The sequence below is a fragment of the Nycticebus coucang genome, chromosome 13 (assembly GCF_027406575.1).
Source record: "Nycticebus coucang isolate mNycCou1 chromosome 13, mNycCou1.pri, whole genome shotgun sequence".
Classification (NCBI taxonomy): domain Eukaryota; kingdom Metazoa; phylum Chordata; class Mammalia; order Primates; family Lorisidae; genus Nycticebus; species Nycticebus coucang.
The window spans coordinates 61,649,872-61,669,199 of NC_069792.1; the positions used below are offsets into that span (position 1 = coordinate 61,649,872).

Genomic DNA, 19,328 nt, shown 5'->3' on the forward strand with positions numbered 1-19,328 from the left:
TCCGTTTTTGCTCTCCATTTCTCTTCCTCTTTGAGAGATTGGGAGCGTTCGAAGACTTTATCTTCAATGTCAGAAATCCTTTCTTCTGCTTGCTCCATTCTGTTACTGAGGGATTCTACTGTATTTTTCATATCTTTGAGGGCTGTAAGTTCTTGTTTCAGTGTGTCTAAGTCTTTGGTGGTTTTGTCTTTAAATTCGTTAAATTCTTGAGACAATTTTTGAATTTCTCCTCGAATTCCTAATTCCATTTTATTAATCTTGTCTGCAAACCAAATTCTGAATTCGACTTCTGACATCTCAGCCAGTTGTTTATGAATGGGATCTTCAATCACATCTGCCGTATCTTTTCTTGGGGGGGTTGATCTATTCTGGTTATTCATGTTACCAGAGTTTTTCCGCTGATTCCGCCCCATGGTTTACTCCCTTTGGTTTTTCCCCTGGGGTTTTATCGAGGGCCCGTACAGTGTTGTGGCCTGAGAAACTGGGGCCCTGTCTGGTGTGGTGGAGCAAAGTGGTTCTGTCTTGTTTTCAGCTGGTTTCTGTTCGATCCTATTGCAACTTCTACTCTGGCTTGAAGTCTCAGCTGTGTGGAAAAATCAGCAATTAAGTCACCCCGCCTGCCCACCTCTGGCCCCAGTTGGAAAAGGAGAATCAAACCTTCCTACAATCGCACACCCAGGGCACCGCCTGTAAAGTCCTCAGTCTATTAGCCCAGTTCAAAAGGTCCGAATCAACTGTCTCAATCAGCACTTGTCTCGGGTGGAAGGGTTCAAGAGGTCTCTGGGAACTGGATCACAGGGGCCTGGTGACTCCTCTGACACAGCTCACCCCAGTGCAGCGTGGAGTCAGGAGGAGCCACCCAGCAAATAGAGCAGTCTGGGAAGTTTGACGTCTCCTTCCCCACTTTGCCCCTCCGTCGGACCCAGTCACTGGTATCTCTGCAGATGGCTAACCCAGTTGCCTGCAGTGAACGGACACTCCAGGGGTTTGCACCTGCCTGAATCGCAAGGAAGTCTGCCAGGCCCCCGCAGACTGCCGCTATCTAGCAGGAGGAGATGGGGCCTGACATCTTTGAGTGTTTGATGCAGGTGATTGGAAGGAGGTGTTCACTCAGGCTTAGCCCTGTCCCTGATGGATGCTGCTAACAGAACAGAACAGAACAGACAACTTTGTGAGGTTCTGTGTCTGTTCCTGTCGTCGCCTACAGAAGACGGGCTGTTTTGAGTTCAAACGTCTTTGCTGCTGGAGAATTGCGTCTGAACACCTCTCTGGGTCGGCCCCGCCCTGGAAGCTTCCCGGGTTTGTGAGCCGTCACTGGTGGCCTCCTCTGGTTGCCCAGGGAGACAGGGGGTGTGGCCTCAGAATATCCAGAAGTGAGCGTTCTGCCGTTAAAGAAAAAACGGCTGTTGATCTACCTCCAGGGAACTGCTGCTCTGGTGTGGGCACTCAGGCGACCCTTTTCTCCTCTGTCCGGCGCCCCAGAGTCAGCACTGAGCGGCCGCAGTTTGTGCTGGGTCCACACCCCTTAAGAGATCCCCCAAGAATCAGAACTCTTGGGGGATGGGCCCCCAGACCCCGATTGGGAGTGGGGGGGGAAGCTAGAGTTTCATTCAGTTTTACGCAATACTACGGTCCGGGGAGGGCTCCTGCACTGCACCGCAGGGAAGTGCCGCCAAGGCTTGATTTCCCCTCAGCAGAGTGCCCTGTCCTCGCTCACGTATCCCAGCGCCAGCGCTGACCTGACGCAGCTCAGGCACTGTGCACTCCCCTCGAGAAATCACCCAAGGAGCCGAACTCCTGGGGGATAGGCCCTCAAACCCCGAGTGAGAGTAGGGGCTCTCAGCTCTCAGCGGGGAGGGCAGAGTCTTATTCAGTCCTGTGCCCGGGGAGGGCTCCTGCACTGCACCGCAGGGAAGTGCCGCCAAGGCTTGATTTCCCCTCAGCAGAGTGCCCTCTCCTCGCTCACGTATCCCAGAGTCAGCGCTGACCTGACGCAGCTCAGGCACTGTGCACTCCCCTTGAGAAATCACCCAAGGAGCCGAACTCCGGGGGGATAGGCCCTCAGACCCCGAGTGAGAGTAGGGGCTCTCAGCTCTCAGCGGGGAGGGCAGAGTCTTATTCAGTCTTGTGCCCGGGGAGGTTTGGTGCACTGCACTGCAGGGAAGTGCCGCGAGGCATGACTCCCCCTCAGCCCAGTGCCCTCTCCTCACTCGGTGCGCCTCAGAGTCAATGCTGACCAGTCGCAACTCGGGGACTGTCCACTCCCCTTGAGAAATCACCCAAGGATCCGAAGTCCTGGGGGACAGGCCTCCAGACCTCAGTGGGCGGGAGGGGAGCGCTGGGGATTCAGGGTTGCCGGCAAAGGATTCCCAAAGTTTTATTCAGCCCTATGTCCGGCAGGAGAACGCCACGGCACCCCAGTAGGGGAGGTAGGTCCAGTTTTTAGAAGGTCTCTCCCGTGGAGTGTTGTGGGAGGGCCTTTAATTTCTGCCCGCTTGTTCAATTGTGGGGCTCATGAGCTGGTCTCATGGGGGAGGGGGACTCCCGTCCGCTTGGTGGTGGATTTTGTACCTTTTGTTTGCGTCCTTGTGATCACAACTTGCCTCAGCGGTGTTGATGTGCGTTCTTCAGCCTTCTCTCTTGGTGAGGCTCAAGTCCACCAGGATACTTACTATTCCTGTCCCTTAACTCTCCTTCTGGACGGGAGCCTTTGTTGAAAGCTGGCTTCAGTCCATCTTGTCTCCCCTCCCGGAGTTTCCCTTTGGACTTCCTCCCACTGTCTGCCAAAGGCTTCACTTACTTCCAAGTGTCCCTTTCCCCTTTGGTCCATGTCCCCCGTGTCCTTTTGTGTCCTGCTGGATCCTGCTGGATACACCAGATGTCGCAGCCCCTTTGGCCTTGGTCTCGATCTCCACAGGAAGGAACCTGGTGTGATGTGGATTAGAAGTACAAGTTTGCAGGAGGTGGACTAACCTTGATTGCAGGGTATCCCTGAGCAACCTCCGCAGTAGCATTTTATTGAGACAGTACAAGACAGGTGAGGGCAGTATTCGACAATGACTACTTGCCTAAGAATCGCCATGGGCTCAAGCTCTTTCTCCTCAATGAACACCTGCAGATGAATTGCCTGAGGGTCCGCCCCCCAGCCGCAAATCATTTTGCTCAGAGGTCATCTGACTATTGACGTCCTCTACAGTATTGACTAGAACTTCCAGCACTATGCTGAATAGTAATGGCGACAGAGGGCAACCTTGTCTGGTTCCAGTTCTAAGTGGAAAAGCTTTCAGTTTTACTCCATTCAGTAAAGTTTTAGCTGTGGGTTTTTCATAGATAGCTTTGATCAGTTTAAGAAATGTTCCATGTATGCCTATACTCTTCAGTGTTCTCATTAGAAAAGGATGCTGGATTTTATCAAATGCTTTTTCTGTATCTATTGAGAGGATCATATCATCTTTGTTTGGCTTCTGTTGATATGGTAAATAATGTTTATGGACTTGCCTATGTTAAACCAGTGGTGCATCCCTGGGATGAAACATACTTGATCATGATGTATGACTTTTTTTGATGAAATCTGTAATCGATTGGCTAGGATTTTGTTGAGAATTTTTGCATCTATGTTCATTAGTGAAATTGGTCTGAAGTTCTCCTTTTTAGTTGGTCTTTTCCTGGTTTTGGTTCCAGGGTGATGTTTGCTTCATAGAACGTGTCGGGGAAGATTCCTTCCTCCTCAAATATTTTGGAATAATTTCTGCAGTATGGGAATAAACTCTTCTTTGAAGGTTTGATAGAATTCTGGTTGTGAAGCCATCCAGACCAGGGTCTTTTTTTGTTGGGCGATTTTTTATTGTTTCTTTGATCTCAGTGCTTGAAATTGGTCTGTTCATGATATGTATATCTTCCTGGCTAAATTTAGGGAGAGAGTGTGATTCCAAATATTGATTGATTTCCTTCACATTGTCAAATTTCTAGGCATAGAATTTCTGGTAGTATTCAGAGATAATCTCTTGTATCTCTGTGGTATCATTTGTTATTTCCCCTTTATTTATCATTTCTGATTGAGTTTACTAGAGATTTTACTTTTCTGTTTCTAGTTATTCTGCAAAGGTTTATCTATTTTATTTACTTTTCAAAAATCCAACTCCTTGTTTCATTAATTTTCTGAATGATTTTTGTTTTCAATTTCATTAATCTCTGATTTAATTTTGTGTATTTCTTTTCTTCTGCTAGGTTTTGTTTTAGATTGTTCTTCTTTTTCAAATTCCACAGGATGGCTTGTGAGTTTGTTAATGTGTTTTTTTTCTGTTTTTCGAATGTAAGCATCTAAAGTGAAAAATTTTCCTCTCAGGACTGCTTTTGCTGTATCCCACAGCTTTTGATAGTTTCTGTCTTCATTGTTGTTGTGCTCAGGGAAGTTAATGATTTCCTGTTTTATTTCTTCCTGCACCCAACTGTCATTCAGCATAAGGTTGTTTAATTTCCATGTCTTTGTGTGGGGTTGAACTTTTTTTGGAATTGAGTTCCACCTTTAGTGCCTTGTAGTCTGAGAAGATACAAGGTAAAATTTCAATTCTTTTGATTTTGTTCAGGTTTGTTTTGTGTCCTGGGATATGACCCATTTTGGAGACTGTTCCATGGGGCAATGAGAAGAATGTATATTCTTTTTTTTTTTTGTTTGAGACAGAACCTCAAGCTGCTGTCCTGGGTAGAGTGCTGTGTAATCACAGCTCACAGCAACCTCCAACTCCTGGGCTCATGTGATTCCTCTGCCTCTGCCTCTGCCTCTGAAGTAGCTGGGACTATAGGCACCCACCACAACGCCTGACTATTTTTTGGTTGCAGCCATCATTGTTGTTTGGCAGGCCTGGGCTGTATTCAAACCCGCCAGCTCAGGTGTATGTGGCTGATGCCTTAGCTGCTTAAGCCACAAGCGCTGAGCCGAGAAAAATGTATATTCTTTATCTTTGGGATGGAGTGTTCTATATATGTCTTATCAAGCACAGTTGTTCTAGGGTGTCATTTAAGTCCTTTATATCTTTGTTTAATTTCTGTTTAGAGGATCTGTCCAGCTCTGTAAGAGGAGTGTTAAATTCCCCTGTTATTGTGGTATTATAGGATATCACCTAGAACAAATCCTAGCATGTATACATGCTCAGTTCTCTTTTCCCCAACTTGACAAATATCAAATATATAGAATGATTGAAAGAGTTATTGTATAGTGGACACTCACAGACTATATATAGATTTAGGTTCTACTGTTAATATTTTATTATATATTTGCTTCATTACATATCTCTATTGTCACTTTCTTTATCAATACAAAGAATGTTTTTGATGTCATTTAAGGATATTAGTACACTTCCCCGTGGACCTCAAGCTGCATATTGTTAATTAGAGTTTACATTTAAAATGGTTTAAAAATTTTTTTGAAGGTTAAATTTACAAAGTGAAATATATAAATTCCCCCCTGCCCCTGTCCAAAGTTAAGAAGAAAGAAATATTAAGTATACTAGTCAGTGAGTTTTGATGCAAAACATCATCAGGATTAAGTGATTCCATCACAGTGGACCACCAGCAAAGTAAACACACAGAAACTGAAGATGAAAACTTAGCTTCCACAATGATGCAAAGGATAAAACTATGCAATGTTTTTGATGAATACTACAAAATAAATGAATAGAACTCTACCACAACTTATCAGTTCTCTCAATGAATGTTAATGGCTTGAATTCCTCACTGAAGAGGCACTGGGTGATTGAATGAAAAGACACAAGTCACCCATATGTTGTTTCTAGGAAACACACCTAACCTTGAAGGACAAATCAAGACTCAGGGTGAAGGGATGAAAAACAGTATTTCAATCAAATGGAAATCAGAAGAAAGGAGGGATTGCAATATTATTTTCAGATGCAAAAGGATTTAAAGGAACTGAAGTTAAGAAAGACAAACATGGTCACTCCATGCTGGTCACAGGGAGTAATTGAAGAAGAAGAAATTTCAATTTTAAGTATTTATGCGCCCAACTTAGATGCTCCCAGATTTATGAAACAGATCCTTGATTGGTTTGACCATTAAGATATCTCATAACATCACAGCCTGGGACTTTAACATCCCTCAGACAGAACTGGGCAGATCCTCTAAACAGAAACTAAACAAAGACACAAAGGACTTAAAAGTGACTCTAGGACAAATGGGCTTAATAGGCATATACAGAATACACTGTCCCAAAGCTCATTAATATACATTCTTCTCATCAGCCCATGGAATGTACTCTAATATTGAGCGTATCTGGGGATACAAATCAAACCTCAACAAAATTATTATTTATTTTTATTTTTTCCTTTTTTTTTATTGTTGGGGATTCATTGAGGGTACAATAAGCCAGGTTACACTGATTGCAATTGTTAGGTAAAGTCCCTCTTGCAATCATGTAAACCTCAACAAAATTAAAAGAATTGAAATTATAACTTGTATCTTCTCATACCAGAAGTTAATAAAGGTAGAACTCAACTCTATCAAAAAAGTACATCCCCATAAAAAGACATGGAAAATAAATAACCTTATGCTGAAGGATAGTTGGCTCAAGGAAGAGATAAGGGAAGAAATTGTTAAATTTTTCAAGCATAAAAACAATGAAGCTACATGTTACCAAAACTTGTGGGATATAGCAAAAGCAGTCTTAAGAGGGAAGTTGATTGCATTGGATACCTACCTGTGAAAAATAGAAAGAGAGCATATCAACAAACTAATGAATCATTTTAAGGAAATGGAAAACAAAGAGTAATTCCAAACCTAGCGGAAGAAAAGAAATAACTAAAATTAAATCAGAGATTAATGAAATTGAAAACAAAAGAATCATTCAAAAATTAATGAAATAGAAAGTTTGTTGTTTGACAAAAGACAGAAAATTGATAAACCTTTGGCCAGATTAACTAGAAACAGGAAAGTAAAATCTCTAAAGACCTCAATCAGAAATAATAAAGGTGAAATACAAAAGATGCCACAGAGATACAAGAGATTATCTCTGAATACTACAAGAAACTCAATACCGAGAAATATGACAATGTGTGGGAAGTGGATCAATACCTAGAATCACATCCTCTCCCTAGACTTATCCAGGAAGAAATAGCTCTCTTGAACATATCAATATCAAGCACTGAGATCAAATAAACAGTAAAAAAATTCTTCCAACAAAAAAATGCTCTCCTCCATAGGGGTTCATACCAGAATTGTATCAAATCTTCAAAGAAGTGCTTATACCCACACTGCAGAAATTATTCCATAAATTTGAGAAGGAAGGAATCTTCCCCAACACATTCTATGAAGAAAACATCACCCTGTTACCAAAACCAGGGAAAGCCCCAAGTAAAAAGAAGAACTTTAGACCAGTTTCACTAATGGATATAGATGCAAAAATTCTCAATAAAATCCTAGCCAATAGATTATAGCTACACATTAAAAAAGTTATACGTCACAATCAAGTAGGCTTCATCCCAGGAATGCAAGGTTGGTTTAACCTATGCAAATCCACAAATGTAATTTGTCATATCAACAGAGCAAAAACAAAGGCCGTCTGATCCTTTCAATAGATGTAGATACAGCATTTGATAAAATTCAACATCCTTTTCTAACACGAACACTTAAGATTACAAGCATAAGTAGCACATTTCTTAAACTGACTGAAAGCTTCTAGGACAAACTGACAGATAATACCATACTGAATGGAATAAAACTGAAAGCTTTTCCACTAGAACTAGAACCAGACAAGGTTGTCCTCTATTGCCTCTGCTATTCAATATAGTGCTTGAAGTTCTAGTCAATGCAGTCAGTAAAGAGAAGGAAATAAAGGGCATCTAAATGGGAGCAGAGGAGGTCAAACTCTCCCTTTATGCTGCTGATATGATCTTATACATAGAGAACCCCAAAGACTCAACCACAAGACTCCTGGAAGTGATCAAGAAGTACAGTAACATCTCAGGGTATAAAATCAGTGTCCACAAATCAGTAGCCTTCGTATACACCAATAACAGCCAAGTTGAGAAGCTAATCAATGACACAATTCCCTTCACAGTATCTTCAAAGAAAATGAAGTACCTAGGAATATACCTACTAAAAGAACTGAAGGACCTCTATAAGGAAAATTATGAAACCCTAAAAAAGGAAATAGTAGAAGACATTAAGAAATGGATGAATGTATCACGTTCATGGCTGAGAACATAACATTCAAAATGGTTAAAATGTCTGTACTTCCCAAAGCAACCTACAGATTTGATGCAGCACTCATTAAAATATCAACATCGGGGCAGTGCCTGTGGCTCAAAGGAGTGGGGTGCTGGCCCCATGTACCAGAGGTGGTGGGTTCAAACTCAGCCCCGGCCAAAAAAAAAAGAAACTGCAAAGAAAAAAAGGAAAAAATATCAACATCATACTTTGAAGATTTGAAAAAAGAATTATTTGTTTTATTTGGAACCAGAAGAAACCCTGTATAGCCAAGGCAATTTTTAGTAATATAAACAAAGCTAGGGGTACTACCTTACCAGACTTTAGGCTATATTACAAAGTCTATAATAGTCAAAACAGCATGGTATTGGCACAAAAAAGTAAAACACAGACATTTTTAACTGAATCGAAAAAGCATAGATGAAACTTATAGCTACCCGATCTTTGATAAACCAAATAATAGCACACACTGTGGAAAAGAATCCCTATTCAACAAATGGTGCTGGGAGAACTGGATAACCACATGTTAAAGTCGAAAACTGGATCTGTATCTTTCACTACTCACAAAAATTGACTCAAGATGGATAAAAGATTTAAATCTAAGCTATGAAACAATAAAAGTCCTAGAAGAAAGTGTGGGAAAAACCCTTGAAGATTTTGGGTTGGGGAAAGATTTTATCAAGACAACTTCTCTGGCAATGGAAACAATAAAAATAAATAAGTGGGACTTAATTAAACTGTATATATATATATAAATACAGAAACTTTTCAGTTTAATATATATGTGTGTATATATATATATATATATTTTTTTTTTTTTGTTAGAGACAGAGTTTCATTTTATTGCCCTCGGTACAGTGCCGTGGCGTCACACAGCTCACAGCAACCTCCAACTCCTGGGCTTAGGTGATTCTCTTATCTCAGCCTCCTGAGTAGCTAGGACCGCAGACGCCTGCCACAATGCCTGGCTATTTCTTTGGTGCAGTTCAGCTGGGGTCAGGTTTGAATCCACCACCCTTGGTATATGGGGTAGGTGCCCTACCCACTGAGCCACAGGCGCTGCCCAAGTTTCAGTATATTAAACTCAGAAGCTTATGAACAGTGAAAGAGACAACAACCGAAGCAAATAGACAACCTTCAGAACAGGAAAAGATATTTGCATATTATGAATCCAAGAAAGGATTCGTAGGATCCAACAAAGGATTGATAACTAGGATCTACAGAGAACTCAAATTAATCAACAAAAAAAGAGTCAATGATCCTCTCTATCATGGGGCAAAAGACATGAATAGAACCTTCTCTAAAGAAGACAGACAAATGGCTAAGAAACATATGAAAAAATGCTTATAGTCCCTAATCATCAGAGAAGTGCAAATCAGAACCACCCTGAGATACCACCTAATCCCATTTAGATTAGCCCACATTACAAAGTTGCAAAGCTTGCAGATGGTAGAGTGAATGTGGAGTAGGGGGGACACTTTTACACTGTTGGTGGGGCTGCAAACTAATACAACCTTTTTGGAAGGAAGTATGCAGAATCCTCTAACAACTCAAATTAGGTCTCCCATTTGGCCCTGCAGTTCCACTACCAGGCATCTACCTAGAAGAGAAAAATCATTTTATCATAAGGACATTTACATTAGATTGTTTATTGAAGCTCAATTTACAATTGCCAATACATGGAAACAACCTAAATGCCAATTGACTGAGGAATGGATTAACAAATTGTGGTATGTGCATACCGTGGAATACTATTCAGCCGTAAAATAAGATGGTGACTTCACATCTTTTGTAACATCCAGGATGGAATTGAAACACATTGTTTTTGGTAAAGCATCACAAGAATGGAACAGCAATTATCCAATGTCCTCAATACTAATATGAAGCCAGTAGATGATGTAATGCATGCCCCATTAGGAGAAAAACTCATTTCAATTCAAGTTGGGGGGAGGAGTAACGAGGGGGGAAGAAGGGGGTGGGTGGATGGGATACTGTCACTGAATGAACATGATGTAGGTTTCCTTCCATGGCCAGGCATAGTGGCTCATGCCTGTAATCCTACCACTTTGGGAGGCCCAAGCAGGTCTCACCTTTTGGCACACCTTTTGGGTGTGAGACATAACCACAAGAGGGATTCTACCTAACAAAATCAAATATTTTGACCTGGTTAGTACCCTCAGATTAACCTGAAATAAATTTACTTTTCAATTAAAAAAATACAGGAAATAATGTATGTCAAGAAAAAAGGATACCTTAATATCTCAGGAAATTCCTTTTGCACCTTTCTAATCATTCGTCACCTCCCTTCTTGCCCAGATCCACTTGGGAAAACACTGTTCTAGAATTTTAAGAAATAATAGATTATTTTGCTTATTTTGGAATTACATATAAATGGAATATGTACTGTCTTGTGAAAGGTTTCTTTCATTAAGTATAATATTTTGGGGATTCATCTGTATGTTGCATGTAGCAGTCATTCTTTCCTTTTTTATGTAGGTACATTGTATTAAAATAAATACAGTGTTAAATAAAGCATACCATTCTAAAATTAATAATACAGGTATCAAATCACAGTTGCCTTAGTAATACCTGTAACTCTAACACCTGTAGAAATCACAGATACATGTGCTGCATACCGAGGCTTTAGTCAATGACAAGCCACATATATGAGAGTGCTGCCATAAAATTACAATGGAGCTAGCTGAAAAATTCCTTCAACCTTGTAACATCATTGTTATTGTAATGTCATAGCACAATGCATGCTTGTGATTATTCATGTTTGTGGTTATGCTGGTGTAAACAAGCCTATTGCACTTCTAATCATGTATCAGTATAGCGTCCAATTCTGTGTAGTATATAACATTTAAAAATCATAAATGACTATGTTACTTGTTTATATATTTACTACATTATACTCTTTTCATTATATTAGAGTGTACTCTTTCTTCTTACCAAAAAAAGTTAATTATAAAATATCCACAGGTAAATTGTTCAGGAGGCATTATTATTGTAGGAGATAAATTTTTTTGCATGTTATCAGCTCCTAAAATCTTCTAGTGGAATAAAATATGAAAGTGAAAGACAGTCGTATTGATGATCCTGTCTTTTTTTTTTTTTTGAGACAGAGTCTCACTATGTCACCCTCAGTAGAGAACAGTGGCGTCCCAGCTCACAGCAACCTCACACTCTTGGGCTTAAGTGATTTTCTTGCCTCAGCCTCCCAAGTAGCTGGGATACAGGTGCCCGCCACAATGCCCGGCTATTTTTGTTGCAGTTGTTTGGCTGGCCCTGGCTGGGTTTGAACCCGCCACCCTCAGTGTATGTGGCTGATACCATAACCACTGTGCTACAGGTGCCGAGCTGATGATCCTATCTTTGTGTAGGCCTAGTATAACGTGTGGGTTTGTGTCGAATCTTACTTCGTCACCCTCAGAGTGCCGTGGCATCTTTCCTCAGCAACCTCTTGGGTTCATGTGATCATCTTGCATCAGCCTCCCACATACTGGGACTATAGGTGCATGCCACAATGCCTGGCTGATTTTAGAGACGGGGTCTCTTTCTTGCTCAGGCTGCTCTTGAACTCCTGAACTCAGGCATTCCACCCGTTTGGGCCTCCCAAAGTGGTAGGATTACAGGCGTGAGCCACTGTGCCTAGCCATGGAAGGAAATTTTTGAAAGTCTATTCATTCTTATTTTTTCCCTTAGTTAAATCCTCTTGATTTATGTAAAGTGATTTTATTTTGATTGACAGGTGCTGAAGGTGAAACAAGAATAGATATGCAGTATCATGCTCAGTATAAAGGCCAAGAGTTGTATTCACAGCAAGATGATGAACAGCCCCAGGGATGGGTGTCATGGGCCTGGTCATTTGTGCCTGCAATTGTGAGTTATGATGATAGTGAGGACGACTACCTTGGGAATGATCCTACATCAGTCATGCATCAGCAGAAAGCACAGGCTTTGAAGGATCCTATTGTTTCTATAGGATTTTACTGCACAAAGGCAACTGTGACTTTCAAAGTAAGTTTTATTTCTTTTGATGTTCATATTTCTATTGACTTTAATGCTTGAATTTTGATTATAAGATTCCTTCTTAACTAAAATATGTTTTTGCTTTCTATAGATGTAAGGTAGAGTCTATAAATTCTTACTTCATAAAATTATAGTAGAACGTCCATTGTTGACCATCTCCTTATATTGACCACCTCCTTAAATTGAATTAATTTTCATAGAATGGACATTTAGCACATATATATTTCAGTACAGTAGGCCTAATTTCTTACGTTGACAACCTCTGTATGTTGACTACTTTGTTACAGACCCATAGGTGGTCAAGTTACAGAGGTTATATAGCAGCGGTTCTCAACCTGTGGGTTGTGACCTTTTTGGGGACTGAATGACCCTTCCACAGGGGTTGCTCAAGACCATCCTGCATATCAAATATTTACATTATGATTCATAACAGTAGCAAAATTACAGTTATGAAGTAGCAACGAAAATAATTTTATGGTTGGGGTCACCACATAAGGAACTGTATTATTAGGAAGGTTGAGAACCACTGTTATACAGTATATGTTCCATCATTTGAAATAATTGAATTTTGATGCTTTCTTATCTTCTTAGGGTCTTCCCCAAGAAGTTTCTTTTTACATCAACTTTGTGGATAGTTTTTTTTCTCTCTACTCAGTCATTCAGTTATCATACAAGCATGCCTTAATTAATACTTCCGTTAAAAAAGAAAGGCATATCAAAAATGTCCCTTAAATTTGTGTTCTCCTGTAATTGCTGTTTTATTTCTATGCTCTGGTTCATAAAAAATTCCTTTAAAGCATTATTTATATATAATTTTTCTCTTTTCTCAACTTTCTTTTGCTCCTCAAGACAGTCTCTTTGTTTAAACTCTTTTCTGTTTTTAGCAATATTTAATATACTTTGCTTCATCCATTCAAATAATACATATAAAATATATACTCTGTTCTGTAAAAGAGAATATTGTGCATGTTGGTGAACACCCTTTTCCTTGAAAAAGTATAAAATTTCTAGTACTTTTGATGTCCCTTATGTGTTCCTCTGTGGTCATACAAGTATTATTCCAGGTAACATGTTTAGATTGTGGAGATATAGCAGTGAAAAGTAAAAATTAAGTATCTCCTCTCATGGTTTTAAATTTAGCTTGAATTATTTTAAATGCCTGAGATAAATTTCTTTCTATCAGTGGTAAAGCTGTATAAGTTATGACTATAGCAGGCAGTAAATTTAAATCTATTTTAAAATAAGTATTTTTAAAAGTTGTTTTCTTTTGAGATAGTCTTGTTATGTCACCCTCGGTAGAGTGCTGTGGTGTCACAGCTCACAGCAACCTCATACTCTTGGGCTTAAGTGATTCTCTTGCCTCTGCCTCCCAGGTAGCTGGGACTACATGTGCCTGCCACAATGCCTGGCTATTTTTTGTTGTAGTTGTCATTGTTGTTTAGCTGGCCTGGTCCAGGTTCAAACCTGCCAACCTCAGTGTATGTGACTGGCGCTGTAACCACTGTGCTACGGGCTCTGAGTCGTGTTTTCTTGTTTTGAGACAGGGTCTTGTTTTGTCACTCTGGCTAGAATGCAGGGGTATGATCACAGTTCACTGTAACCTCAAACTCCTGGGCTCCAGTGATCCTCCTGCCTCATCCTCCTGTGTAGTGGGAACTATAGGTACATGCTATCACACCCAGTTAATTTTTCTATTTTTTGTAGAGTGAGGTCTCCCTCTTGCTCTGGCTGGTCTTGAATTCCTGGCCTCAAACAATCTTTCCTCCTTAGCCTCCTAAAGGGTTAGGATTATAGGTGTGAGCCACCATGTTGACTAAAGACTTTTCTAATTAAAATCATTCATTATTTTGTAATATGACATAACAAAAAAAGACCTAAAAAAATAGAGAGTAAGTCTTAATAAAAGTTTATGTTGTGGCTTGATTGATTTAAAATATTTTTAAAGTTTGGGTAAAAACTGTTAAGAGGTATCTATTTTGAGTAAAAAATTATAAAAATGCATAATATTCAGCACCATAACTTGTGCTATGTTATGACTATCATTTTTTCTGAATTCTTCTAAAATAATGATAATAATAATAATAATAATGATTATAATTATAATCATTAATCATTATTATTATTATTATTATTTGAGATGGAGTTTCACTCTGTCCCCCTGGGTACATTGCTGTATCATCATAGCTCATAGCAACCTCAAACTCTTGGGCTCAAGTGATCCTCTTGCCTCAGCCTCCCTAGTAGCTAGGACTACAGGGCCTGCCACAATGCCTGGCTAGTTTTTTTCTAAGAGATGGGGTCTCATTTTGGCTCAGGCTGGTCTCAAATTCATGAGCTCAAGCCGTGTATCTGCTTTGGCCTCGCAGAGAGCTAGGATTATAGGACTGAGCCACTGTGCCCGGCCTAAAATTATTTTTGTAATTCTTCGATTTAGCATTGATTGAATTAAAAGAACATAGCTTAGTCTTCAAAATTAAAACATGATAAAATAATAAAAATCTTTAATAATATAATTAAAAGCCAATTTTGTCAACTGTTGTTAGATATATTACCAGTTTTAGGTGATAATCATAAGGCACTTACTTTAATTTTTTTTATTGTTAAATCATAGCTGTGTACATTAGTGCAATCAAGGGGTACAATGTGCAAGTTTCATATACAATCTGAAATATTCTCATCAAACTGTTCAACGTAGCCTTCATGGCATTTTCTTAGTTACTGTATGTAGGCATTTGTATTCTGCATTTAGTAAGTTTCGCCTGTACCCATTCTAAGATGCACCGTAACATGTGGCCCCACCCATTACCCTCCCTCCACCAAAACCTCCCGCCTCCCTTCCCCTTCCTTGGCCCTTTCCCCATAGTCTTGTGCTATAGTTGTGAAAGCTATAATTTAGCTTCATAGCAGAGCTGAGTAGATAGGATACTTTTTCTTCCATTCCTAAGATACTTTGCTAAGAAGAATATGTTCCAGCTCCATCCATGTAAACATGAAAGAGGTAAAGTCTCCATCTTTCTTTAAGGCTGCACAATATTCCATGGTATACATGTACCACAATTTGCTAGTCCATTTGTGTGTCGATGGACACTTGGGCTTCTTCCATGACTTAGCGATTATGAATTGGGCTGCAATAAACATTCTGGTACAGATGTCTTTGTTATATTGTGACTTTTGGTCTTTGGGGTATAAACCTAGTAAAGAAATTATAGGATCGAATGGCAGGTCTATTTTTAGGTCTCTAAGTATTCTCCAAACATCCTTCCAGAAGGAACGTATTAGTGTGCATTCCCATCAGCAGTGTAGAAGTGTGCCCTTTTCTCCACATCCACGCCAACATCTCTGGTTTTGGGATTTTGTTATGTGGGCTACTCTTACTGGGTTTAGGTGGTATCTCAAAGTAGTTTCGATTTGCATTTCTCTGATGATTAAGGCACTTACTTTTTTTTTTTTTTTTATTGTTGGGGATTCATTGAGGGTACAATAAGCCAGGTTACACACTGATTGCAATTGTTAGGTAAAGTCCCTCTTAAGGAACTTACTTTTAGTATAAGTTTGTGAATGAAGTCAAGGATTACTACCCTGTTTCCCCAAAAATAAGACAGTGTCTTATTTTAGGTGTGCTCCCAAAGATGCACTAGGTCTTATTTTCAGGGAATGTCTTATCTTTCCTATATGTAGGTCTTATTTTTGGAGGATGTCTTATTTTCGGGGAAACAGGGTAGTTGCAATTACTGGGTGCTATCTGGTGATTTTTGCGTGTTTACTTCTTTTTTTTTTATTATTAAATCATAGCTGTGTACACTGATACAATCATGGGGCATCATTCACTAGCTTCACAGACTGTTTACCAAGTTTCACATATACCCTTGTAAGATGCACCACTGGTGTAATCCCACAAATCCTCTTCCCTCTACCCACCTCCCCCCTCCCTCCCGTCCCTTTCCCCCTTCCCCCTATTCTTAGGTTGTAACTGGGTTATAGCTTTCATGTGAAAACCCTAAATTAGTTTCATAGTAGGACTGAGTACATTGGGTACTTTTTCTTACATTCTTGAGATACTTTACTAAGAAGAATATGTTCCAGCTCCATCCATGTAAACATGAGAGAGGTAAAGTCTCCATCTTTCTTTAAGGATGCATAATATTCCATGGTATACATATACCGCAATTTATTAATCCATTCGTGGATCGATGGGCACTTGGGCTTCTTCCATGACTTAGCAATTATGAATTGGGCTGCATAAACATTCTGGTACAAATATCTTTGTTATGATGTGATTTTTGGTCTTCTGGGTATATGCCCAGTAGAGGGATTACAGGATTGAATGGCAGATCTATTTTTAGATCTCTAAGTGTTCTCCATATCTCTTTCCAAAAGGAATGTATTAATTTGCCTTCCCACCAGCAGTGCAGAAGTGTTCCCTTTTCTCCACATCTGCGCCAACATCTCTGGTCTTGGGATTTTGTGATATAGGCTAGTCTCACTGGAGTTAGATGGTATCTCAAAGTAGTTTTGATTTGCATTTCTCTGATGGTTAAAGATGATCAGCATTTTTTCATATGTCTGAAGGCTGCGTGCCTGTCTTCTTCAGAGAAATTTCTCTTCAAATCCCTTGCCCAGCCTGTGATGGGATCCTTTGTTCTATTCTTGCTAATGCGTTTGAGTTCTCTGTGGATTCTGGTTATTAAACCTTTGTCGGAGACATAACCTGCAAATATCTTCTCCCATTCTGAGGGCTGTTTGCTTGCTTTACTTACTGTGTTCTTGGCTGTGCAGAAGCTTTTTAGTTTGATCAAGTCCCAGTAGTGTAGTTTTGAAGCTCCTTCAATTGCCTGGGGGGTCCTCCTCATAAAATGCTCACCCAGACCGATTTCGTCAAGGGTTTTCCCTGCACTGTCCTCTAGTATCTTTATAGTTTCATGTGTTAAGTTTAAATCTTTGATCCAGTGAGAGTCTATCTTAGTTAATGGTGAAAGGTGTGGGTCCAGTTTCAGTCTTCTACAGGTTGCCAGCCAGTTCACTCAACACCATTTGTTAAATAGGGAATCTTTTCCCCACTGAATGTTTTTAATTGGCTTGTCAAAGATTAAATAATGGTAAGTAGCTGGATTCATCTCTTGGTTCTCTATTCTGTTCCAGACATCTACTTCTCTGTTTTTGTGCCACTACCATGCTGTTTTGATCACTATCGATTTGTACTATAGTCTGAGGTCTGGTAGCGAAATTCCTCCTGCTTTGTTTTTATTTCTGAGTAATGTTTTAGCTATTAGAGGTTTTTTCTGATTCCATATAAAACGAAGTATTGTTTTTTCAAGATCTTTAAAGTATGACAGTGGAGCTTTAATAGGGATTGCATTGAAATTATATATTGCTTTGGGTAGTATGGACATTTTAACAATGTTGATTCTTCCCAGCCATGAGCATGGTATGTTTTTCCATTTGTTAATATTTTCAGCTATTTCTTTTCTTAGAGTTTCATAGTTCTCTTTATAGAGATATTTCACGTCCTTTGTTAGATAAATTCCCAAATATTTCATCTTCTTTGGCACTACTGTGAATAGGATAGCGTCCTTAACTGTTTTTTCATCTTGACTATTGTTGGTATATATAAAGGCTACCGATTTATGATTGTTGATTTTGTAACCTGAGACGCTGCTGTATTCCTTGATCACTTCTAAGAGTTTTGTAGTAGAATCCCTAGTGTTTTCCAGATATACAATCATATCCTCTGTGAAGAGTGAAAGTTTGATCTCTTCTGACCCTATATGGATACCCTTGATGGCCTTTTCTTCCCTAATTGCGGTGGCTAAAACTTCCATTACAATGTTAAAAAGCAATGGAGACAATGGGCAGCCTTGTCTGGTTCCTGATCTGAGTGGAAATGATTCTAATTTAACTGCATTCAATATGATATTGGCTGTGGGTTTGCTGTAGATGGTCTCTATCAGTTTAAGAAATGTCCCTTCTATACCAATTTTCTTAAGTGTTCTGATCATGAAGGGATGCTGCATATTACCAAAAGCTTTTTCTGCATCGATTGAGAAAATCGTATGATCTTTGTTTTTTAATTTGTTTATGTGCTGGATTACATTTATAGATTTACGTATATTGAACCAGCCTTGAGACCCTGGGATAAAACCGACTTGGTCATGATGTATAATTTGTTTGATGTGTTGCTGGATTCTGTTTGTTAGGATCTTGTTGAATATTTTTGTACCTATATTCATTAGTGATATTGGTCTATAATTTTCTTTTCTTGTTGGGTCTTTTCCTGGTTTGGGGATCAGGGTGATGTTTGCTTCATAGAACGTGTTAGGTAGTCTTCCTTCTTTTTCTACCTTTTGGAAGAGGTTGAGTAGTATAGGTACTAATTCCTCTTTAAAAGTTTGGTAGAATTCTGACGTGAAACCATCTGGTCCTGGGCTTTTCTTTTTAGGGAGGTTTTGTATGGTTGATGCTATTTCCGAACTTGATATGGGCCTGTTCAACATTTCCACTTGATTCTGGCTAAGTCTTGGAAGGTGACGTGCTTCCAAGTATAGGTCAATTTCCTTCAAATTTTCATATTTCTGAGAATACAGTTTCTTATAATATTCATTAAGGATTTTTTGGATTTCTGAGGAGTCTGTTGTTATTTCATCTTTGTTGTTTCTGATTGATGAGATTAGAGATTTTACTGTTTTCTTCCTGATTAGGTTGGCCAAAGGTTTATCTATTTTATTGACCTTTTCGAAAAACCACCTGTTTGATTTATTGATCTGTTGTATTATTCTTTTGTTTTCAGTTTCATTTAATTCTGCTCTAATTTTGGTTATTTCTTTTCTTCTACTGGGTTTGGGGTTGGAATGTTCTTCCTTTTCCAGTTGCTCTCGATGTCCCATTAAGTTGTTAACCGCCTCTCTTTCCGTTCTCTTGAGGAAGGCTTGCAGTGCTATAAATTTCCCTCTTTAGAACTGCCTTTGTGTTGTCCCAGAGATTCTGATAGTTCATGTCTTCATTGTTGTTTTGTTCCAAAAAGTTGGCGATTTCTTTCTTAATTTCATCTCTGACCCAGCTATCATTCAGCATAAGGTTATTTA

The 19,328-nt window shown here is 39.5% G+C and overlaps 1 protein-coding gene across 12 annotated transcripts in view; it reads left to right on the plus strand.

Annotated features, from left to right (window-relative positions):
- The window catches only part of VPS13B (vacuolar protein sorting 13 homolog B), a 980,186-nt gene that overhangs the window by 75,983 nt on the left and 884,875 nt on the right, over positions 1-19,328 (plus strand). For all 12 annotated transcript variants that reach the window (XM_053558614.1, XM_053558617.1, XM_053558615.1 and 9 more), the window contains one exon: positions 11,969-12,237. In XM_053558614.1, the coding sequence (XP_053414589.1) occupies positions 11,969-12,237 (269 nt within the window). The remainder of the gene's footprint in view (positions 1-11,968; positions 12,238-19,328) is intronic.